We start from the raw sequence: 25,000 nt of genomic DNA on the forward strand, positions 1-25,000 counted from the left end.
CAAAGGTCAACAGGAACAGCACAAAGCTCAAGGCGTCTGAATGGAATGATCCATGACCAGCTCCTGGTTATCTGACAAGAACACACAGAGGAACACGCAGAGGAACATGCAGAGGAACACGCAGAGGAACACGCAGAGGAACACACAGAGGAACACGCAGAGGAACATGCAGAGGAACACGCAGAGGAACACACAGAGGAACCGAACAGGACACAATCATCTCCTGGCCCTTTAAATCCAATCTGTGTTAAATGATCTTTTATAAAATGATTTTCCTTGGATTACGAGGCTGTATAAAATGCCATAAACACCCCCCCCACACACACACACACACACAGACACACACATTTGACAGGATGTAAATGCGGAAGGACATAAAACCTTCCTGAAAGAACATTACATTTCAGTTTGAATTCACAAAATTGCTGCATTTCTGCTTGGAGAAACAAAGCGGTTGATTCTTTATAAACCGACTCTGGGGATTCTTCATAAACACTTAAAATGTAAACACAGAAAAAGTCCAAACAGGTCACCAAAAAAAGTCAGACTCTGGTATAAGGAAGTGGATTTTAGTTTCACAATTAATACAAAGGTCTGTCACCTGACGCTCTGTGTGTTAAACGATTACAATGTTCGTGTTGTTGCAAGGGACGCCATTAAGGGGGGAAAAGTTAAGACGATTTAAGGGCCCACACACTTTTGGGGCCCCCAGAGACTTGTATGTTTGGTGCAAAATGGGTGTGGTCGGGGGCTTAGTCTGTTTTTCTTTAATAGGGCAGAGAATTGTTAGTGGTGCCCCTGGTTGTTGCATCATAACATGTATGCAAATATATGCGAATGCATGCCATGTGACATTCTAAGAAGTCTTATTTTCTAACGTACGATATGAACGATGAGGTTTTAAACATCGAGGCTATAAACATTAAGACAGACTTATTACAAAAAGACTTCAGGCAGCTCTGTACTCTTACAAAAAAAGCCACAAATACAGGAAGAGAAAGTTCCGTAACGAAATCTGAGCGTTTCGAAACAGAATCCGGTTCTAAAAGATGCTCCGTAAAAACAGATGAAGTAAAAAGTCTATGGTGTTTGATACGGTGAAGAATTTCCGTAAGGAGACGTTTGTGTGTCAGGGCTCGTGACGGTCGGAGGTCACGATGCCTCACATGTAATGGAGCTACACACGGATAAAAGCTAGAAGATCCGAGCGGTTTAGTGGAAGCTCAGGATGTCCGTAACTACATTAAACTTTCAGCAGAAACGACGATGTCTAGCAGTTTGAGAAGTTTAAAGCGGATGTGGTTTGATCTATCGCTCAGCAAAGACACAGTTCCTTCCTGCTGATTAGAAAAGACATTTCAACACTTTAAACCTATACAGATATGATATGAAGAACATTAACAGTCAGCAGCAGAAACTTTGTTCCTGCATCGTCGAGTACAAAAGACTCGTATCATACGTGTCAGTGCTAATGATTATAAATCTTTAATTGTTCAAGATGCAAATGAGCAAATGAAATCATTAATGCAGAAAAAAAAGAGGAATAAAAAGGCTTGCATCCGTGCAAAAAATCTGTGCACGGTGATCGTTTTCTACACTGTCATGTACCGCAAGTCACTCTCATACCTTGACTTTGAATGACCTTAAATTTTATATATATATATATATATATATATATATATATATATTTTTATATATATATAAATATATATATATATTTGCATAACATTAATTAATGCATATAAGGTGCAATAAATATGTTTTATAATTAAGTTTCTGACAAATTTTAGAGCAGAAATCTCTTACCTGTGTCCTGTTGAGACTTGCTGTGCTCAAATAGCTGGAATAGCAGAGTGACTGGTTTTGTGCACAGCAGGAAATAGTGTGTTCTGTAACAGGGCGGAACAGAGCTGCTGTTTAACTTCTGCTCCTGTTGCAAAAAGGCAAGAGACAAAATCTCAAGTTCAGTCTGTATTTAATGTGAGACAGGGTCACACTTTACACGAGCTCTGAGTATTAATCTCTTTAAACTTTCTGTCTTTTTGGGTTTTTTTTGCTAATCTCACATGTCGATCATTCTGTGTATTAATTAACTAATACAAATAATAATAATAATAATATATTTATTTATTTATTTATTTATTTATTTTTCTCATATACTACTTATATTGTTTTTTTTATTTTTAAAAAAATCATTTATTTTTTTTACTGATCTCTTATTTATTTTTTATTAGATCTCGTTTATTTTGTATTTATTTAATATTATTTATAAGTATTTATACATATTTCAAATCAGCTTTAATTCTGCTGCAGTTCTGCTGCCCTCTAGTGGTCAATGATCAATTTTAAAATTCTCTATTTTATTCAATTAAAATTCAACAGTTTTTTTTTAATCTTAAATTTAATAACTGTTTAAAAAGTGCTCTGTACATTGAGATTAAGATTTAGATTAAGATTAAGAACGATTTCCCAGGTATAGTTCTCTTTAAAAACTTTACTTTCTTTGGTCAATTAGTCATGATAGTCAATTAGCACTATTAGCGTTGTCATGGTTACAAAAGTGCACGTGATTTACTTTAATTCCCATCATCACGTGTTTCTGTAAAAAAAAAAAACAAGAGTTAGAAATATGTGTGTGTGTGTGTGTGTGTGTGTGTGTGTGTGTGTGTGTGTGTGTGTGTGTGTGTGTGTGTGTGTGTGAGAAAGGCAAGTTTTGAGGTCAGACTCATCCTCTTCTTTATATTACAGCAAAACTGCTTTTGTGGGTCATGAAAGTGGGTCATTCTAGTTTTAGCCTCATGAGTGATGATGTGGGTCTCAATCCATAATTTCAGGAGATTATGTAAAAAAATTAAAGACTTATTTTCATGCTGTTATAGAAAAACACCCAACAGCAGGGTGGTGTGATGATGCAGCATCAGCACCATCAGCACCATCAGCACGAACAGTGTTTATATTCGTCTCTTATACAACATCAGTTTTTCTTTTATTACTGATTTTTACTTTATTTTAACGAATCACAAGTTGGGGGTCACGGTGGATTAGTGGTTAGCACGTTGGCCTCACACCTCCAGGGTTGTGGGTTCGATTCCCGTGTCTGCCTTGTGTGTGTGGAGTTTGCATGTTCTCCCCGTGCCTCGGGGGTTTCCTCCGGGTACTCCGGTTTCCTCCCCCGGTCCAAAGACATGCATGGTAGGTTGATTGGCATCTCTGGAAAATTGTCCGTAGTGTGTGAGTGTGTGAGTGAATGAGAGTGTGTGTGTGCCCTGTGATGGGTTGGCACTCCATCCAGGGTGTATCCTGCCTCGATGGCCGATGACACCTGAGATAGGCACAGGCTCCCCGTGACCCGAGAAGTTCGGATAAGCGGTAGAAAATGAATGAATGAATGAGTGAGAATCACAACTCAGGCTTTTCAATCTTCTTTTTCTTCACCTCTCGCAAAGTTATTAAGATATAATGTTAATTATTTAATGCTTCTTATTAACAAAGAACAGCATGAAATGACAAACAATTTATTTATTAGTCCACAAATATATTTAAAAAAATTGACAATAAACCATGAAAACTGTTTTGCTGTTATGTTTCAGCATAAAACCATCAGCATAAAACATGATGAAAATTCTGTTAATGGTCCTTTGGTTTGTTAAACAGAATGAAAAAGTGTCACATTTGAAGATTAAAAAAAAAAAAAAAAGAAAGAAAAAGATTTGTCATATTTCTGATCAAACTTTCATTAAACACCTCAGAGCTGCAGATTCGAATTCATTCATGTTCATTTCTTTATTTTAGTGCAAAGATTCCAAAAAAATGACATTTAAAATCAGGCCACATTTAGCCTGGAACTCTCACGTGCAAAATAACTTAATAACGAGTAGAATTAATAATTAACGTTGTACATTATTGGAGAAAAAAAAAAGAAAAAAAAAAAGTGACACTTTCCAACGAACAGGAAGACGTGAGGACACGACACCTGAAAAGGATTCGCAATTTAATCCACAGCTTCATTAAAAAAAAAAAAAAATGACATCTAATAAATCTTAAGGCCATTTGAGATCCACCTGAAATCGGAACCTTTAACGAAGATGCGGTTAACGTGAACATGTCGACCTCGAAGGCACACGGTGAAATTAAGGGAAAAGCATAAAACACAAAGAACGTGGCAACGTTTCCTTTAAACAGCACACGACCATTATTTCTAAATATATTTCTATAAAAACAGTTAAACATCCTGTATAGAATGGAAGTCTGCTGTTTAGGACGTACGAGATTTTAGCGACGATTCCTGATCGGAATGCAATAAATAACGACACGATTAAACGCACAGTAAACATGGGAGCGGTTCTGGTAAACGTACAGCGGAAAATATTACGCGGTTCGACCCGAGCCGTCAGTCCGAGCCCTCAGTGATACGACGAGACCGCGTGATGATCCGCTTCATGAAATGCTGAACCGCGTCACGATTTTCTCGTCGGAGACTTTAAAGTCTAGAAGAGAGTTTTTGTTTGCTTGGAACACACTTCTGAGTTTTGTGACTGTTGAGACTCAGTGGATGACGTTATGGAGCCGATTCTCCACCAGTGCCATCAGAGAGAAGAGAAGGAGGTGGTCACGGATGGGTCAGATCCAGCTCCTCCAGGCCGTGCTTGCCCAGGTGATACCGTGCCAGATCTTTCCTGGTCACCAGTCCCGTGACCTTTAACACAAATACGCAGGACATCGTTTTTATACTTCATTCTTATACAATACTGAAGCTTAAGTTAACTTCCTCGAGATGATTCGGAACACTGGACAGATTTGGAACAAGCATTTCATCACATCACTGCAGCATGTTTATAAATTAGTGTGTGTGTTCTTTACCCTGTTCTGATCGTCGACCACCACCAGGTGCCTGAGACCGAGGGCCCGGAATAACTTAAACACACGGGGGAGGGATGTTTCCTAATAAAGACAGGATTAGTTTGCATGGTGTGGTTTAAAACAGAAGTGATGACAGTAAAAGCAGGATGTGAGAGCAGACCTCAGGTACGGTGTAGGGGGTGGGGTTCATAAACTCCGTCAGGTCCATCATGCACTCTCTCTCATCCTGGGAGACATGGATGGACTGGATGGGGGGGAAACGAGGATACGCGTCCCGGAAGTCCTTCAGCTGCAGTCTGCGCTTGCAAAGTCCAGAGCGCATCCTTTCCACAAACACCTACACACACACACACACACACACACATACACACACACACACACACACATATATATACACACACACACACACACAGACAGACAGACAGACACATACACACATACACACACATACACACACACACACACACATATATACGCGCAAACACACACACATATATACACACACACACACAAATATACACATACACACACACACACAATATTATTTATCTAGAACAGCAGCACTGACAGAAGTGCAGCTCCAAACCACAAGGTTGTGTTAATATATAAATGATAGTTATAAGTTGATTTAATTGAGACGATACTCCAAAGTGTCATGTGAGTGTGTTGGACGTCGGTGTCCACCTTGTGTTTGAGCAGGACGATGAGCTGAGAGCGCAGGATGAGGCCGCAGAGTTTCCTAGGCTGTACAGGACAAACAGAAAAATAAACACATCAGACGTAAAGTCGCTGTGCCGTCTATAGCCCGAGGGAAACGGTACGCACCTCGTCGATGGCGCCATCCTGCACCACTACTGGGAAACCGTTGTGATTGGTGGACGTGGCGCTGAGGATGTCCACTATGGTGCCCACCTTCTCTACTCTGTTAAAGTACGTGACCGGAGAGCTCATGACTTCTCTAACGGACAGAAAACAACATGTGACGTTTACACGGATGCTCACGATACCCAAGTGTGTACTAAATAAAACTAAACGCATATTAAAGGGAAGTTATAAACAGGAAGCACGACGTATTACGGTTAGATATCTGATACCGTACCGGACTCGTTTACGGAACACGTCTCGTACAGTAAATTGATTAGTACAGGTATAACCAGGAGCACCTGACGTCATGTGGCCTGATTTATAACAGGATATAAAGGCGAGCTTGTTTATCTAAGACGGATCGTCAAAACAAGTCCGGTTTAGCGAGGCTGGAAATGTCACCTACCTGGCAGTCAGCCAGTGAGAAGTAGCAGGGGCTTCCCAGTGCAGGAAAGGAACACTCTGCAGTCTAATGTGGACGTCGTAAAGGCCCTGGGAATCAGCGAACAACAACAATATGAGCATCTGGACTACGAGTCTACGCTTGTGTAGAGATTCAGAGTGTGTGTGAAGGAGATAAACACGCAAACGATACACACTTCGATGAAATAATCCCCCACTATCTTGGCAGTCATCAGCACCACCATGATGGGCAGGCCGTAGGTCACGTTTCCGGTAGCTTCCACCAAGATGACGGTGAGGCTCAGGGTCATTCTGACGATGCCTCCTGCAAAGCCACATGAGGAAGAAAAACATCGTGTTCGCTTCGTACGCTCATCGGATAAGATCGTAAGATGGCATGAGGAAGCTTCGCACGAGGAAGCTTTGTGAATGTCACATGTCACTAAAACATCTCTGACTCACCGAGCTGGGCCGCGGCCCCCATGAGCGCGTACTTCCCCGGATCTGCCCACTTTAAAAAAAAAAAACAAAACAAAAGGTCGCGATCACTCGACAAGCCTCAGCTGACCTCACAGTGCAGTCATTAACATTAATCTAAAAAACACAGAACTGAGATTGTCTAGTTTTTAGATCAACCCTGAAGTTTGTCCTCCACCCTGTGAATCAGCTGCTGCTGCAGAAATAACATCAATAACCGATCAAACGCCTGAACGTGGGTTCTGTTAAGACGACCGGTTACAAAGTGGTGCTTTGACTCACTGAAGTATTGCTGGGGAAAAAAGTGAGCAGGAGTCCGAAAAGTCGTCCCCAAGCCGCCCCGATGAGCAGAGACGGGATGAAGACCCCTGCTGACACGGTCAGGCCGTAAGTCCAGCACGCCAGGAAGAAATATGTCAGGGTGAATAACCCCAGGGTCAGTGGGTTATACGTGCCTGTGAGGAGAAACACAGAGTCATTACGCCGTTACGGATCACGGGTTGAACCGAAGGATCGGTCGGAAAGGCGTCGATAAGCTTTCTATTACGGCTGCAAAAAAAAGGGGTTTATAGGCTCTGGTCACGTGCTCGCTCTGTGTGGTTAAACATTAGTGTTTCCATGGCAACAACTCATTCACAGGAGGCTTTCAAACTTTCTGTAAGGAGATGTTTCCAGTGACAGAGATAAGTTACTCATAATCTGTCTCTCACTCCTTCACACACACACACACACACACACTCAGTCACACACACACACAGTCACACACACACACAGTCACACACACACACAGTCACACACAGTCACACACACACAGTCATACACACACACAGTCATATACACACACACACACACACACACACACACACACACACAGTCACACACACACACAGTCACACACACACACAGTCACACACACACACAGTCACACACAGTCACACACAGTCACACACAGTCACACACAGTCATACACACACAGTCATACACACACAGTCATACACACACAGTCATACACACACAGTCATACACACACAGTCATACACACACATATACACAGTCATAAACACATACAGTCATATACACACACACACACAGTCACACACACACACAGTCACACACACACACAGTCACACACACACACAGTCACACACAGTCACACACAGTCACACACAGTCACACACAGTCACACACAGTCACACACACACACAATCAATCATACACACACACACAGTCATACACAGTCATACACACACACACACACAGTCATACACACACACAGTCATACACACAGTCTCACACACAGTCACACACACAGTCACACACACAGTCACACACACAGTCACACACACAGTCACACACACAGTCACACACACACACAGTCTCACACACACACAGTCATATACACACACACACAGTCATACACACATATACACAGTCATAAACACATACAGTCATATACACAGACACACACAGTCACACACACACAGTCACACACAGTCACACACAGTCACACACAGTCACACAATCAATCATACACACACACACAGTCATACACACAGTCATACACACAGTCATACACACACAGTCATACACACACACACACACACAGTCATACACACACACACACAGTCACACACACAGTCACACACACAGTCACACACACAGTCACACACACAGTCACACACACAGTCACACACACAGTCACACACACACACACAGTCACACACACACACACAGTCACACACACACACACAGTCACACACACACACACAGTCACACACACACACAGTCACACACACACAGTCACACACACACACACACACACAGTCACACACACACACAGTCACACACACACAGTCACACACACACAGTCACACACACACACACAGTCACACACACACACACAGTCACACACACACACAGTCACACACACACACAGTCACACACACACACACATAGTCACACACACACACATAGTCACACACACACACACACACACACATAGTCACACACACACACACACACACACATAGTCACACACACATACACACATAGTCACACACACACACACACATAGTCACACACACACACATAGTCACACACAGTCACACACACACATAGTCACACACACACACATAGTCACACACAGTCACACACACACACACACACAGTCATACACACACACACAGTCACACACACACACACACACAGTCATACACACACACACAGTCTCACACACACACAGTCATACACACACACACACATAGTCACATACACACACATAGTCACACACAGTCACACACACACAGTCATATACACACACACACACACACACAGTCATACACACACACATAGTCACACACAGTCACACACACACACAGTCACACACACACACAGTCATACACACACACAGTCATACACACACACACAGTCACACACACACACACAGTCACACACACACACACACACACACACACACACACACACACAGTCACACACACACACAGTCACACACAGTCACACACAGTCACACACAGTCACACACAGTCACACACACACACACACACACACACACACACACACACACACACACACACACACACACACACACACACACACACACACACACTCACCTTGTGGACTATGAAACAGACTCCTCACACTCCTCTCAGGCGTGTTGAAGAAGGTCGTTGCCATTGCGTTATATTCTCCGTCAGGACAAAACAGCTACAAAACAAACACATGTCACATGACACAGTGACCTGAGCTGTTCTTCACTACAACGACTCGTCTCACACCACCGTTAAGGTGTAAATAGCGCCTAACAACGCGTGTCCACCTGTAGAGGATATTCCTCCTGTGAATCCGTCTTCAGAGGCTGACAGTCGCCGGAGAAATAAATCATGGTGAAGGACACGGTGGCTGAGACAGCAGCCACCAGCATGGCCTCCATCACCTGCAGGCAGCGATGGTGCACGTACCTGAGAAACAGCGTTAGGTCACGGCTCGAAAGTGAACGTCTGAACGAATCGGGACGTCTCGAGCTCGTGACTCGAGGCTTTACCTGATGCGGAAAATTGTCAGCCAGTAATTGATGGTGTTGAACACGGCTCCCAGCATGCCACCTGCCGAGAGAAGGACAGATCTGTCCGTGTTCACGCTTTCTGTTAATTACAGCGTCATTAAATACACACGAGGGTCGTTTTGGCTCACCGACGACTCCCATGATCATGAAGAGAGGAATCTCGTACAGATTATACTTCACAGTCTGGCAGGAGAAAGAAAGAAAGAATAAATAAATAAATAAATAAATAAATAAATAAATAAATAAATAAATACAAATTATAGCACGTAATTCAGCCCAACGTCAAACACTGAATTTTCAGAACATTAAAAAAAAGAAAAAAGAAAAAATTTGAATATATTATATATATATATATATATATATATATATATATATATATATATATATATTTTAGAGTTAGACTGTATTTAGTTAGGATTTGTTCATGTTGTTAGAGTTGTTCATTATTAGATATATTTTTTGAGTTGTTAGTTATTAGCAGTTACGGGAGTTAGAGGTCGTCTCGGGTCGTCTCGGGTCTAAAGAAAATGTGACGTGAAAGTGACGTGACGTACGGCTAAGTTCGGTGACCCATACTCAGAATTCGTTCTCTGCATTTGACCCATCCAAAGTGAACACACACACACAGCAGTGAACACACACACAGCAGTGCACACACACACACCGTGAACACACACCCGGAGCAGTGGGCAGCCATTTATGCTGCGGCGCCCGGGGAGCAGTTGGGGGGTTCGGTGCCTTGCTCAAGGGCACCTCAGTCGTGGCCGGCCCGAGACTCGAACCCACAACCTTAGGATTACGAGTCAGACTCTCTAACCATTAGGCCACGACTTGCCCCAAAAAATGTACCCGACCCGAAGTGACCCGAATCACTTTTTACCCGAACCCGACGTGCATAATTTTTTTATTAAAGACCCGACCCGAGACAAACCCGAAAAGATTTAACCCTGGTTCGACTCGACCGTTTTTTTTAACCCGACTGGACCTGAATGTCAAGGTCTGTTTCAACGAAAATTAGCTTACCGCCATCCACACGATGTCAGAAGTAGGGATGTACCGATACTTTTTCTCTTCCGATCCGATTCCGATACCGGAGTTTGCCGGTATCGGCCGATACCGATCCGATCCCTGTGTTCTTTTCTACCTTTAAAACTAAAGATTGTAAACAACTCGTTTAGTTATTAAGATTTATTTGTTTCTGGCAAAAAAAAAACAACCCAAAAATGCCTTTATTACTGGATGAAAAATGAAAACACAAGAAACCTTAAAAAAGTATTAATGCAGCAGCAAACAGAACTTTTAACAGTTAGTGGTATAACGATCTAAACCATATATACTGCATTACATTTAATTATTTTCTGAAGAAAAGGCAACATTTTAAAGTGAATCTTATATTAGAACTCCTGAAACACGATGTAAAGTGTATTAAACAGTAAACCTCGCACCCAAATGAGCGACATGTTTAACACGCTGAGGTGAACGGAAAGGACGCCTGATAAACTTCCTGTCTGTCGCAGGAGACATTTAGAATTTATTACATCTATTTACATTGATGTAATTTAATATATAAGTGTATTTTTCTTTCAAGCAATAGTTAGTTAATCGACGTTATTCAACCACCACGGGCGTCGGAAGTAAATAAAAAAGTGGGCGTGTCCTGTCCCACACACATATAATGGTTCCGACGCCCACGGATTTCAGGAAGCAGGAGCGTGGTCAATGCTGTAGGTAAAAGGCGGAATGGAGTTTAATTTATTAGGGCATTCATCAAGCGGAATGGATTCGACTGGCGGCGCTCTGAAAAGTGCGATACCCATGACCACGGGTATCGGATTTGGATCGGTCACGCACCTCCGATACCCGATCCACTCAAAATACTTGGATCGGCGCCGATACCGATCCAAAATATCAGATCGGTACATCCCTAGTCGCACGCGGTCTTGGCAAACAGACGAGAGGTTGGAAAAGGACTCGAGTCGATGCACACACACGAGATACAGTAGTTCGGGTCTTCTCGGGTCCGTTCGGTAAAAACACATTCAATTTAAATTACCCGAGACCCAACGGCGCTATTATTATACCCGACCCGTGTCCGAGGCTCACGTGAAACTTTTAGACCCGAACCCGCTCGGGTCTCGGGTCGGACCTCGGGTTGACCTCTAGTGTGAGTTACTGAACGATAAGATTGTTAGTTGTGAGTTAGAGGAGTTATTTGACTTACTGTTATTTTACGTTGTTCTAATTATTAGTTTGTATATACGAGTTAATTTTTTTTATCATATTTAAACTATTAGAGTTGAGTTTAAATTACTAGAGTTTATTGAGTTGCTACGGTTACTAGTTCATTTGAATTGTTCGAGTTATTTGAGAACTTACTTCTGATTCAAACCTGCCAAAGTTGATGAGACCGGGGTTGGAGAGCTCGCCCATTTTCCCGTTGTAGATACTCATGAAGAAGTTCAAGGTGAACGTTGAGATCATCGATGCGAAGAACTAGTTTAAATAAAAAAATAAAGAAAAGAAAAAAGAAAGAAAAGAAAAGTAAGAATCTGAAAATCTGACTCTATAATGTAAGCGGAGAGAAATCCGACTGCTGGAAAATCCAGATCGGATCTTGAAGCCTGACTTCTATCCGTGTGTCTGCCGTGTTCGCAAATCAGTCAGGTTCACACGATACGGCACAGAAAACGTCTGGACGTAATTAAACCAGAAAAGATCAGAAACACATCACTCACTATCCTCCAGGTGAGCATCTGATTCCAGAATGAAGCCCCTTCCTCTAAACTGAACAGAACTCCACCTGTGAGGAAGAAAACGGATCAAACGTCTGGCGCAGAGATACGAGGAAACATCTCAAGGTTTCTTTTCCGTCTGTCTCAGAGACGGACGTTCGGGTATCGTAGAGGACATTTAGAGTAAAGTGAATATTGACCTGCGTGATCTGGTGTACAGCTGACTGGTGCTTACACTCTCACACACAAGCTAAAGATCCCCAGCAGGGTTATAAAAGTTCACGACAAAGATGATATCCGTCTACAGATAAATGTATTTGTTTCGGTAAATGATGCATCTCACCAACGGGAGCTCCAAAAGCAGCAGAAACTCCAGCCGCGGCTCCGGCGGAGACGAAATCCCTTTTCTCGGTGTCCCTACGGAAATACTCGAAGATCTGCACACAGTCAGACGATTATGGCGTCACAAGAGACAATAGCGAAGTCGGGAGAATAAACGCGATTCTTTGCACCGAGTTTTACCTTGAAGTCCCTCTTGAGAGACGTGCTCCTGCCCTGAGACACCCCGGCCGCCACCACGGCTCCCGAGTGAATCATCGGCCCTTCCTGATGAGGAAAAGAAGACATTCGGCTGTAATGTGGTAAGAGAAAGGGCGCCGCCCGGCTGGCAGGACATCGGTGCCACTCGTGAGCTCGGGGTCCGATGTTTATTTAGATACTTTCTACAGAATACGGATAAATAACGAGGCACGACGTGATACTTTGATTTATCTCACCTTTCCCACCGCGAGGCCTCCAGCCACTGAGAGGATCACACCACACACTTTAATCACCAGAGTCTGCAAACACACACACACACACACACACACCACTGTTTCACTCAGTATATCATATCACTATATGAAACTATATATTTTTTTTAACTATATTATGTTTTAAATGCCTTCGAAAAAAATTCATTCATTCATCTTCTACCGCTTATCCGAACTTCTTGGGTCACGGGGAGCCTGTGTCTATCTCAGGCGTCATCGGGCATCGAGGCAGGATACACCCTGGACGGAGTGCCAACCCATCACAGGGCACACACACTCATTTACTCACACACACTCATTTACTCACACACACTCATTTACTCACACACTACGGACAATTTTCCAGAGATGCCAATCAACCTACCATGCACGGGGAGAACATGCAAACTCCACACACACAAGGTGGAGGCGGGAATCGAACCCCCGACCCTGGAGGTGTGAGGCAAACGTGCTAACCACTAAGCCACCGTGTGTGTCCCCACCCCACCCATCAAAAAAATGTTGGACGTGTGTGTGATTAAAGTAAGTGACCACCTTTAGCCGGACAACTCGTGGGATCTTCACCCCGTTTAGGTAACACTTGATCTGTGGAATCCCGCTCCCTGCAGCGATGGGCTACAAAACGTCACCACATGTAATGAAAAACAAACGGAAGGATGGATGGATGAAAAAGTACTTAATAAAAGGAGGAAAACATTTTATACACGTGTATACAGGTAAATGTTGGATGTAGACATTATGAAAGAAGGTTTAAATATCACTGAGATCGCTTTGCTTTTGATCAACAAGAAAATAAACCATAAAACCATTTTTGTTACACAATAATAACTAAAGCAAACACACTGAATGTCTCTGTATACAAGTCCATTATTGTCTCTGTATACAAGTCCATTATTGTCCACATTTGTCCCGAGGCTGTATAAACTTCTGAACCCGACCGAATGGATAATAGCCGTGTGTGTATCATGAGAACAAACAAATCTTCACTGATGCAAAGAGTCTGTCTGTCTGTCCGTCCGTCCGTCTGTCTGTCCGTCCGTCTGTCTGTCCGTCCCCGTGTTTCGGCACTTAAACCACCGGCACAGTGATGGGAAAAGACGAAGAAAGCAACGTGGTCAGACAGACAGACAGAGAGACAGAAGGACAGAAAGACGGTCAGAAAGACAGACAGAGAGACAGACAGAGAGAGATAAAGACATAGAGACAGACAGAGAGACAGGCAGGCAGAGAGAAAGACAGAGAGAAAGACAGAGATAAAGACAGAGAGACAGGCAGGCAGGTTGACAGACAGACAGACGGACAGAAAGACGGTCAGAAAGACAGACAGAGAGAGATAAAGACAGAGAGACAGACAGAGAGACAGGCAGGCAGGTTGACAGACAGACGGACAGAGATACAGACAGACAGAGAGAAAGACAGAGAGAAAGACAGAGAGACAGAAGACAGACAGACAGAGAGACAGACAGAGATAAAGACAGAGAGACAGGCAGGCAGGTTGACAGACAGACAGATGGACAGAAAGACAGAGAGACAGAAAGACAGAGAGACAAACAGGCAGAGAACCAGGCTGAGTCGAATCTTTCCACTGAACCGAGCTGAAGAAGAGAAACTGAATCACAGATCAAAACAAACCTCGATGAAAGCGACTATGATGGCGCCGACCATGATGAAGGCCAAGTTCAAGACCGCCCACAGGATCATAGAGATGGACAGACCGCCAGCTTCGGTGAATTTATCAATGTCTGGATGTTTAGTTAAAGACTTCATTAATATTCAGAATCACATATAAATGTGTTAATAAACAAACAAACAGTCACTTTGTTGATGACCTAAGAATGTTTTTTTTTTACCTAGGATTTTTATAGCATTAGAGCGGCAGTATGTGACCTTTATTACTGCAAGCAACTCACTACGATTTACCCTTTAAGACCTTCCTAAAATATAGGTCTGATGTTGCCACATGCCTTTATTTGAGCACTGCCTCTGTGCCTCGGTGCACGAGCAGAAGAGTTCACCTAACGTCAGCTACTGATTTATTACCTCCTGTTGCTGAAAAGTTACATATTGCTGCTTTAAATCACATGTTTTGCGTGTCACTGATGTATTTATCCAAGTTGAAGGTTTACATTTCGGTCTCGGGCCGGCAATACCACGACTGAAGTGCCCTTGAGCAAGGCACCGAAAACCCCCAACTGCTCCCCGGGCGCCACATCATAAATGGCTGCCTACTGCTCAGGGTGTGTGTTCACGGTGTGTGTGTGTGTGTGTGTGTGTGTGTGTGCACTTTGGATGGGTTAAACACAGAGAACGAATTCTGAGTATGGGTCACCGTACTTAGCCGTACGTCACGTCACTAATTATGAAATTATTTTATGGTGTTTTGTACATCGTGTGAATAAGGATACACTTCTTGATCACGCCGTACTTCACTCCAGCCAGTTTCTCCACCAGGATGTCAATCAAGCAAGCGATGAGTCCCGTCAGGAAGCCGATGAGCCCGCAAATGAACCAGCGACATATCTCCAGACATCTGAAACTCTGAACACACACACACACACACACACACACATATACCTCATGAGAAATCTTAATAAACATATGAAATAACATGATATCGGTCGTGCGTACTGCGTTGCTTTGTCACTGACCATGTGACCCATGCGCCTTTCCTCCTCCAGAAACAACTGATTCTCGAGGTTGTCGTAGTCCAGGCTCTGAAACACAATTAATTTAATAACCACGCTGTTCGGTTCTATAAGAGTCACAGGTAAAGATTTAAGCTTAAAGATTTTATGCGGTTGGAATTAATAACCTCAGGAAACTGAAATACGAGACTGGTGAGGGAGAAACTGCTGGGAAACTGCTGTGGTCTAAGTGGAATAAAACACTGAGGAAAATAATCTCTCTCGGGACGGCAAACAATAACCGTGCTTTAAAACATCACGTCCTTGTGATTCATTTCCTAAAACAGCATGTTAAAGAGCGTTTTATCCTGTAACGGAAATATGACGCAGGTCTTTTTCCTGCTATTAACAGTCTACGGTCTATTAACAGCTTATGAACCCGGTCGGGACTCGGAGTCTCGTGTCCTCAAGGGTCGAGGCATTTTAAGCAAATTACCTCATATTTGAGCGAGAGCAACTTGTCACTGTGTGGAATCTCCCTCGATCTGTGAATCAGGGGTTCCTGTTGGGGAAAAAAAGAAGAAACAAATAAAAAAAATCAGGATGTAAATGCGTGGATTATTTATTTATTTATTACTCATTAGCAGATAGTGTTTACAGACAGAGCTGCAGTTATTAGGTCCCTTGACAGGATTCATACAGTTTAAATACACGGGAAGATCGTTTAGTGTTACGTTTATGCAATATACTTTTGTCGTGTGCGGTTGTGTTCCGTTAAACGAGTGATGCAAAATTATTGGCACCCCGTGATCACTGTAAACGTGTTATTCGTTTTTAACTTATTTTTACGAAAGGTGCCAATAGTTATAGACGTGACATTATACAAGAGTGAGGCGTTAAAACTTACAGAACTTTTATGCAATTTTTTTTTTTAAAGAAGTACAAAATGTATTTCAAAATTATTAACCAATAATTCTGAAATTGCTTAATGAGAGCCGCACTAAAAAAAAAAATACGGCATCTGAAAGAGGTCAAAGAAGCACCTGAAACTACAACGCTGAATGAGATGTTCCGCCATATTGGAGATCTGTCAGTAAAGTGCTTTAGTTTGAGTGAGAAATATTTAGACAAAGGCTCTTTATGGCCGTCTGACTGTTTATTCAGCACAGATTACAGCTTGGACTGTGACCTAGAAGTAAAATGCAGTTCAGAAACATTTCAACACAAACCTTCTGGGCAAACTGCTCATTTAAGGAATTACGAGTTGTATTATGATTTAAGATGTTGTGGTATTTTCTTGTGAAACAGTTTTCACCCACTTTAACCCTGATCTTGTAACTTGTATGTTTTTGTGTCGGAGTTTTCGGAGAGCCTCTGGGTCATCAACGAGCATCCGGTGTCTCGAAGGTAGAGAGAGTAATGTTACTACTGATATTACCGGAGAAACTCTGGAGGTGTGGACTAGAGGTCTTCTCGGGTCTAAAGAAAATGTACCTGACCCGAAGTGTCCCGAATCACTTTTTTCCCAAACCTCATGTGCGTAATCACACAAACCAGAAAAAATTAGACCCGAATCCGAACCAACAGCAATTTTTTTTTAACCCGACTGGACCCGGATGTTGAGTAACTCTACACTAAAGTAACCGCTACAGCGTGGATTAAAAATTGATTGACAGGTCTGTTTCAACGAAAATTAGCTTACCGCCAGCCACATGTTTGCAAGCGGTCTTGGCAAACAGAGGAGAGGTTGGAAAAGGACTCAAGTCGATGCACACACACGAGATACAGTAGTTCGGGTCTTCTCGGGTCGGTTCGGTAAAAACACATTCGTTTTAAATTACCCGAGACCCGACACCCCTATTATTATACCCGACCCGTGTCCGAGGCACATGTGAAACTTTTAGACCCAAACCCGCTCGGGTCTCGGGTTTTCGGATCTAAGTGGACCCGTGAAGACCTCTAGTGTGGGCACACGTTAGCAGCGACATTTCAGTAAGCTGGTAAAACTTTCCACAAGTCACAAAGCGACATGGAATGTTCGAATGGAAAACTGAAAGAAGACCCATGGCCTTGTTTACTGCTAATGAGCTGTGACTCTATAGAGCAAAACAAACCCTGGGGGCAGGATATAAACTCTCCACAGAGTATTTAATTGTATGTACAGGATGAAAACTGAGTAGCAGATTACAACAGGCCTTGAAACATCCATGTTGAGCTCAAGATCTGCTAAACACAAAGAGGAACGATGACAATGACTTATATACTCAACTGGATACTGGAGTGTGTTATACAGGAACCACCTCCTGATGGGGAAAAAGCATCTTAACATCTTAACTAAAACCAAGAAGTGACAAATCTGAGTCCAGACGACAGGCCGATGTATCAGTAACGTGTGATTCAGTAGGGGGCGGGGCTTAAATGGGGGTTAGTTAATGTCAGTCGTTCCAGTTTCATATGTCGATTGGTTTTTCATGTTTTTTTTTAAAGACATATGATTGTTTATAAACTCGTAGCAGTTTACTCTGGGACACTTTATGATATTTACCTCTTCTGGGGTCAACTCCTCCTCCAGATCCACAGTGCTCATCCTGCCTATGTAAAACTTAGTGCCTCCAGATGGCTAAAGGAACAAAAAAAAACATGCATCATAGACAGAGAGACCATTTCTATGTTTCTGATCATAACCAAACTACACATCATGAAGCCCAGACACTTCTGCAAAAAATTTTTTTTTAAAAATCCATTGTGCAAATAGGAAGCAGGGATTTGTGTCTTTCCAGGATTGCAAAACACTAGCACTAAAAAGAGGACCCTCAAAAATGAAAGCATTGATGATAAACAATGTTTTAGAGCTTTAACTACAAACTGACAAGAGTCATACATGCATGTTAGTCAAGTCACCTCCCTACCCAGATCACTTAGTTAACTAGATGATTAGATCACTTAGTTAACTGCATCCCTGTCTCCATCCCTGCTACAGAGATCATTTGCATGCAAAAAAAATGCATTGTTTTACCCTCATGCAAATTTAATCATCTCACTGACTGCCATAAAGCTAAGCTAGTTGTGATCTGTTTGTTTGTTTGCTGTCTGTTTATTAGTTTGCTCACTGTCTGTTTGTTGTTGTTTACTTTCTGATTACTGTTTGTTTGCTGTTTATTGTCTGTTTGATTGCTGTGTGTTTGTTTTTCTGTTTGCTGTGTGTTTGTTTGTTTGCTGTCTGTTGCTGTGTTTGTTTACTGTTTGTTTGTTTGCTGTCTGTTACTGTGTGTTTGTTTACTGTTTGTTTACTGTTTGTTGGTTTGCTGTCTGTTGCTGTGTGTTTGTTTACTGTTTGTTTACTGTTTGTTGGTTTGCTGTCTGTTGCTGTGTGTTTGTTTACTGTTTGTTTGTTTGCTGTCTGTTGCTGTGTGTTTGTTTACTGTTTGTTTACTGTTTGTTGGTTTGCTGTCTGTTGCTGTGTGTTTGTTTACTGTTGGTTTGTTTGCTGTTTGTTTGTTTGCTATTTGTTTGTTTGCTGTTTGTTTGTTGTCTGTTGCTGTGTGTTTGTTTACTGTTTGTTGCTGTGTGTTTGTTTACTGTTTGTTGGTTTGCTGTCTGTTGCTGTGTGTTTGTTTACTGTTTGTTTGTTTGTTTACTGTTTGTTTGTTTACTGTTTGTTTGCTTGCTTACTGTTTGTTTACTGTTTGTTGGTTTGCTGTCTTTTGCTGTTTGTTTGTTTGTTTGCTGTTTGTTTGTTTGCTGTTTGTTTGTTTGCTGTTTGTTTGTTTGCTGTTTGTTTGTTGTCTGTTGCTGTGTGTTTGTTTGTTGTCTGTTGCTGTGTGTTTGTTTACTGTTTGTTTGTTTACTGTTTGTTTGTTTACTGTTTGTTTGCTTGCTTACTGTTTGTTTACTGTTTGTTGGTTTGCTGTCTGTTGCTGTTTGTTTGTTTGCTGTTTGTTTGTTTGCTGTTTGTTTGTTTGCTGTTTGTTTGTTTGCTGTTTGTTTGTTGTCTGTTGCTGTGTGTTTGTTTGCTGTTTGTTTGTTTGATGTTTGTTTGATGTTTGTTGCTGTGTTTGTTTGTTGTCTGTTGCTGTGTGTTTGTTTACTGTTTGTTTGTTTACTGTTTGTTTGTTGTCTGTTGCTGTGTGTTTGTTTGTTGTCTGTTGCTGTGTGTTTGTTTACTGTTTGTTTGTTTACTGTTTGTTTGTTTACTGTTTGTTTGCTTGCTTACTGTTTGTTTACTGTTTGTTGGTTTGCTGTCTGTTGCTGTTTGTTTGTTTGCTGTTTGTTTGTTTGCTGTTTGTTTGTTTGCTGTTTGTTTGTTTGCTGTTTGTTTGTTGTCTGTTGCTGTGTGTTTGTTTGCTGTTTGTTTGTTTGATGTTTGTTTGATGTTTGTTGCTGTGTTTGTTTGTTGTCTGTTGCTGTGTGTTTGTTTACTGTTTGTTTGTTTGCTGTCTGTTGCTGTGTGTTTGTTTGCTGTTTGTTTGTTTGATGTTTGTTTGATGTTTGTTGCTGTGTTGGTTTGCTGTCTGTTGCTGTGTGTTTGTTTACTGTTTGTTTGTTTGCTGTCTGTTGCTGTGTGTTTGTTTACTGTTTGTTTACTGTTTGTTGGTTTGCTGTCTGTTGCTGTGTGTTTGTTTACTGTTGGTTTGTTTGCTGTTTGTTTGTTTGCTATTTGTTTGTTTGCTGTTTGTTTGTTGTCTGTTGCTGTGTGTTTGTTTACTGTTTGTTGCTGTGTGTTTGTTTACTGTTTGTTGGTTTGCTGTCTGTTGCTGTGTGTTTGTTTACTGTTTGTTTGTTTGTTTACTGTTTGTTTGTTTACTGTTTGTTTGCTTGCTTACTGTTTGTTTACTGTTTGTTGGTTTGCTGTCTTTTGCTGTTTGTTTGTTTGTTTGCTGTTTGTTTGTTTGCTGTTTGTTTGTTTGCTGTTTGTTTGTTTGCTGTTTGTTTGTTGTCTGTTGCTGTGTGTTTGTTTGTTGTCTGTTGCTGTGTGTTTGTTTACTGTTTGTTTGTTTACTGTTTGTTTGTTTACTGTTTGTTTGCTTGCTTACTGTTTGTTTACTGTTTGTTGGTTTGCTGTCTGTTGCTGTTTGTTTGTTTGCTGTTTGTTTGTTTGCTGTTTGTTTGTTTGCTGTTTGTTTGTTTGCTGTTTGTTTGTTGTCTGTTGCTGTGTGTTTGTTTGCTGTTTGTTTGTTTGATGTTTGTTTGATGTTTGTTGCTGTGTTTGTTTGTTGTCTGTTGCTGTGTGTTTGTTTACTGTTTGTTTGTTTACTGTTTGTTTGTTTACTGTTTGTTTGTTTGTTTGTTTACTGTTTGTTTGCTTGCTTACTGTTTGTTTACTGTTTGTTGGTTTGCTGTCTGTTGCTGTTTGTTTGTTTGCTGTTTGTTTGTTTGCTGTTTGTTTGTTTGCTGTTTGTTTGTTGTCTGTTGCTGTGTGTTTGTTTGCTGTTTGTTTGTTTGATGTTTGTTTGTTGTCTGTTGCTGTGTTTGTTTACTGTTTGTTTGTTTGCTGTTTGTTTGTTTGCTGTTTGTTTGCTTGCTTACTGTTTGTTTGCTGTCTGTTTGTTTGCTGTGTTTAATTACTAACCTCTCCACTGTATCTTCTCCCCTCAGCCCCGTTCAGAAGCGGCGTCCCTTCTCCAGACCACGACACCTTCTTCGTTATGTTGTTCGCCATAATTAAAAACACAAACACTTTATAACGATGTTAAAGCTTTTAAAATGCGCCAGTTGTTCCGTGTGAAGCCAATCTCTTCCCCATGACTAACAATCATCCGCGGTCTCGTGATGACTTCCTCTCAGTCCACGAAGAAGAAACACGGAAGTGAGAGAAAAGTGCGCCTGGGAAATGTAGTTTAAACCGAACTCAGATTGTATGTAATACACGCAAAACACTCATAAAGTGTGTCTCAGGACAACATTCACTCATTCCTACGTGCAGGAAATCTGCTGTCATCTTTATTTAACAGAAGATAAACATATAACTTCATATCTAACTTTATAGCTGCTATCATTTAAGTCAGAACTAAATGCTAATGCTAATATCTAAATGCTAATGCTAGAAAATAAACATAAATACACTTTACTGATATAATGTATGAAATATTGTATAAGATTAATACTATACAAATGTTCAAGATTAATATTAGACTTATATTTAAATGTGTTTGTATTTATCCCTAATGAACCAGTCTGAGGTGACTCAGGTGACTGTGGTGAGGAAAAACTCCCTTAGATTTAAGAGGAAGAAACCTTTACAGGAACCAGACTCAAAAGTGAACCTCATCCTCATTTAGGTGACACTGGAGGGTGTAAGGGGGCACATTGGCTTAGTGGTTAGCACATTTGCCTCAGACCTCCAGGGTTGGGGGTTCGATTCCCGCTTCCGCCTCGTGTGTGTGGAGTTTGCATGTTCTCCCCGTGCCTCGGGGGTTTCCTCCGGGTACTCCGGTTTCCTCCCCCGGTCCAAAGACATGCATGATAGGTTGATTGGCATCTCTGGAAAATTGTCCGTAGTGTGTGAGTGAATGAGAGTGTGTGTGTGCCCTGTGATGGGTTGGCACTCCGTCCAGGGTGTATCCTGCCTCGATGCCCGATGACGCCTGAGATAGGCACAGGCTCCCCGTGACCCGAGAAGTTCGGATAAGCGGTAATGAATGAATGAATGCATGAATGGATGGAGGATGTGATTATAAACTGTTATAAACACCAGAGGGTTAAGGTGTTGGGCTACCAATCGGAAGGTTATGAGTTCAATCCCAGGTCCACTAAGCTGCCACTGTTGGGCCCCTGAGCGAGGCCCTTAACCCTCAATTGCTCGGCTGTATAAAAATGAGATAATGTAAGTGGATAAACGAGTCTTCTAAATGCAGTAAATGTACATATACACCCAGATACAGTCTGACAATAAACATAATCAAAGTTAGGGTAGTAAAAGCAACCAAACCAACCGACTGTCATAATCTTCAGCATTGTAATACGATCATCACCAAACTATCCTGAAAATAAGCCCTACATCCGTATCATCGGCATGTAATGTAAAAGTAATCTCTTTTACATTTTGTACACCTTGAAGACATCTTTCCGGAGTGCACGCTTTAGATACGCATCACATTTCACAGCAGCGCTGCCAAGTTCAGCTCTCTCATGTGGGGTTTGTTCTTATGCCTAAACAAACCGAGGAATGCGGTCGAAGTCATTCAATGCCTTAAAATGTCTCACTGCTAGCGACACATTCCTCCAGACACACTCATCAGAACATTTAAAGTTCTTGCCTTTAAAGAGAAAATCTAATCCTTTCGCACCCCGGAGGTGGATTTGAGAGGACGATTGGAGAACAATTCAACATTTAAAATAATAATCAAAACATAAAAATAAGGAAAGTTGACATCCAGAAAATGATGGTCAATATGTCATGGTCATGTGATCTACTATCATGGTCATGTGATCTACTAACACCAAACCTGAATACACGCCTACTAACACAGGTGTATATAATCACTGTCAAGGCAATCAGTTTGCTCTATATAAATGCATGGAGCACTCAGTGTGACGGTCACGTGTTGAACCAGAAGACACCCATGGCTGTGATTTATAGCTGCTGGAGATCGTTATCATAACTGATCATGACTACTACAAATCGTCCTCCAGCGACGTTACTTCTTAATATATCTGACTTCATGATTATGTACAAGACGCAACCTCTGGTGACTCTTCTGTCATTAAGTCTCGCCAGTTGCCTTTCTGAGTCTATCTGCATCTTTCAGTAAAGAAACTGACAAGAATGCACTCCATGATGATGATGATGATGATGGTGCATTGAGCCTAAGCGTGTATGCTGAATCAGTCTCGTAGATGCGACACCACACCCGACACCACACCCAAAACCACACCCGAATATTTACACACGCGCTAAAATGCCAGAGCCCATTTTGAATGGAAAATCAATTTAGAAAAAAATGAGAAAATTTTAAAAAGAAAATGACAAAAATGTAGAGCAAAAAAATAATTCTAATTCTAAAGCGCTGCCGAATTCTGGATTCTGATTGGTCAAGGTGTTGATTCAGTTTCTATTGTTTCTATGGTTACAGCTCATTTACAGGACCCTGTTTATTTAAGTTTATGATGTTATTTTTTTCAGTAATCTTTTTTAAATGATTTAAAAATAAAAAAATAAAAAAGACCTGGTGCAGAAACGACCCTTTATAGCCGCTATAACGTAAGTAAGAGCGATCACTAACGTGTTACTTGGACGTTCTACAACATGAAACGTAACTATATGTATAAACGGATAAAAAAATGTAATGATCGTTGTATAATAAGATACGAAAATAAAATAAGTGCCGTGAGGATTAAAACAATTTTACAGATTTGTTGGTGGTGTTAAAGTTACGAATGCCGAGCGGCAGGGGAATTAGAACAGGAAACACTGACCATATTTTTTAATGCGGTGAAAAAAATGGACAGACAGTAGAAATAAATTATGTATAATGATAAGGCACAAAAACAGGGCAGACGTGAAGCGTCCAAACGTGGAAGGGCGTCGCCTTGTGAGCTGTCAGCGTGTCCATATTTCTCATTCTCAAAATTACAACCACACACACACACACACACACACACACACACACACACACACACACACACACACACTGCACTTACTGAGTCATTAATCGTCCTTATTGGATAATGTGTTCTATGATGAATTATTTATTTATTTGTTTGTTTGTTTGTTTGTTTATTCATTCATTCATTCAACTGTTCATCTGAAAGTTTTCGATTCTGAATCGTTAATTGAAACGACTCAGTGACTGCGAATGAAGATATTGGTGAAAGGTGTGTAGTGAATAGAGTCAGGGTTTGGGGTTATGGGTTAAAATCCTCCACTCAGGATCGGAAAGGTTGTGAGGTCTAATCTCAGGGCTGTCAGAACATAACACTACACGTTATAAAGCTCCTGAATCCAACAGTTCCCACTCACAAAAGGTTTTTACTTCTGACATCCTGAAGCCCAAAACCTTCAGTCCATAACTAACTCCTGCTACCATGGAGCACAAATACACCTACTAATAAACCATAGGTTCGTATTTCTGCCACACCGAGGTTGAGAAAGAAAAAACTTCCAGACCTAAAAACTAAAGTTCTTACTCCTAGTTTTCAGTTACAACA

General features: G+C 41.5%; 2 protein-coding genes across 3 annotated transcripts in view; both read right to left on the bottom strand.

The window, feature by feature from the left end:
* Positions 1-1,962, bottom strand: part of arhgdig (Rho GDP dissociation inhibitor (GDI) gamma) — a 21,272-nt gene extending 19,310 nt beyond the window's left edge. Inside the window, exon 1 of the mRNA XM_047800633.1 lies at positions 1,807-1,962. The gene's annotated coding sequence lies outside the window, so the exon portion shown is untranslated. The remainder of the gene's footprint in view (positions 1-1,806) is intronic.
* A 1,537-nt stretch (positions 1,963-3,499) lies between these two features.
* clcn7 (chloride channel 7) lies at positions 3,500-21,646 on the bottom strand. Of its 2 annotated transcripts, XM_027156871.2 has the most exons (25): positions 21,423-21,645; positions 18,399-18,473; positions 16,350-16,415; positions 15,878-15,943; positions 15,635-15,767; positions 14,862-14,971; positions 13,764-13,844; positions 13,194-13,256; positions 12,940-13,023; positions 12,761-12,854; positions 12,421-12,485; positions 12,062-12,178; positions 9,814-9,868; positions 9,665-9,725; positions 9,440-9,581; positions 9,234-9,327; positions 6,886-7,058; positions 6,589-6,637; positions 6,324-6,451; positions 6,131-6,216; positions 5,686-5,818; positions 5,545-5,604; positions 5,021-5,197; positions 4,861-4,941; positions 3,500-4,696 (listed from the first exon to the last, which is right to left on the bottom strand). In XM_027156871.2, exons 1-25 carry the CDS (start codon positions 21,510-21,512, stop codon positions 4,610-4,612), a joined length of 2,370 nt encoding a protein of 789 aa, XP_027012672.1. In that variant the 5' UTR covers positions 21,513-21,645; the 3' UTR covers positions 3,500-4,609. The 2 variants fall into 2 exon arrangements, with proteins under 2 accessions (XP_027012672.1, XP_047656403.1); XM_047800447.1 differs by lacking the exon at positions 13,764-13,844 and having other exon boundaries at positions 21,423-21,646.
* Between the last annotated feature and the right edge of the window lie 3,354 nt (positions 21,647-25,000).

Source organism: Tachysurus fulvidraco, chromosome 15 (assembly GCF_022655615.1).
Source record: "Tachysurus fulvidraco isolate hzauxx_2018 chromosome 15, HZAU_PFXX_2.0, whole genome shotgun sequence".
In the NCBI taxonomy this organism is placed as follows: Eukaryota; Metazoa; Chordata; class Actinopteri; order Siluriformes; family Bagridae; genus Tachysurus; species Tachysurus fulvidraco.

Coding starts and splice junctions, on each gene's coding strand:
- clcn7 (XM_027156871.2), bottom strand. CDS start 21,512: ATGGCGAACAACATAACGAAGAAGGTGTCGTGGTCTGGAGAAGGGACG. Junction 14,972..15,634: donor GTACGGCGTGATCAAGAAGT/GTATCCTTATTC, acceptor CTAAACATCCAG/ACATTGATAAATTCACCGAA. Junction 5,605..5,685: donor AGGATGGCGCCATCGACGAG/GTGCGTACCGTT, acceptor TGTCCTGTACAG/CCTAGGAAACTCTGCGGCCT.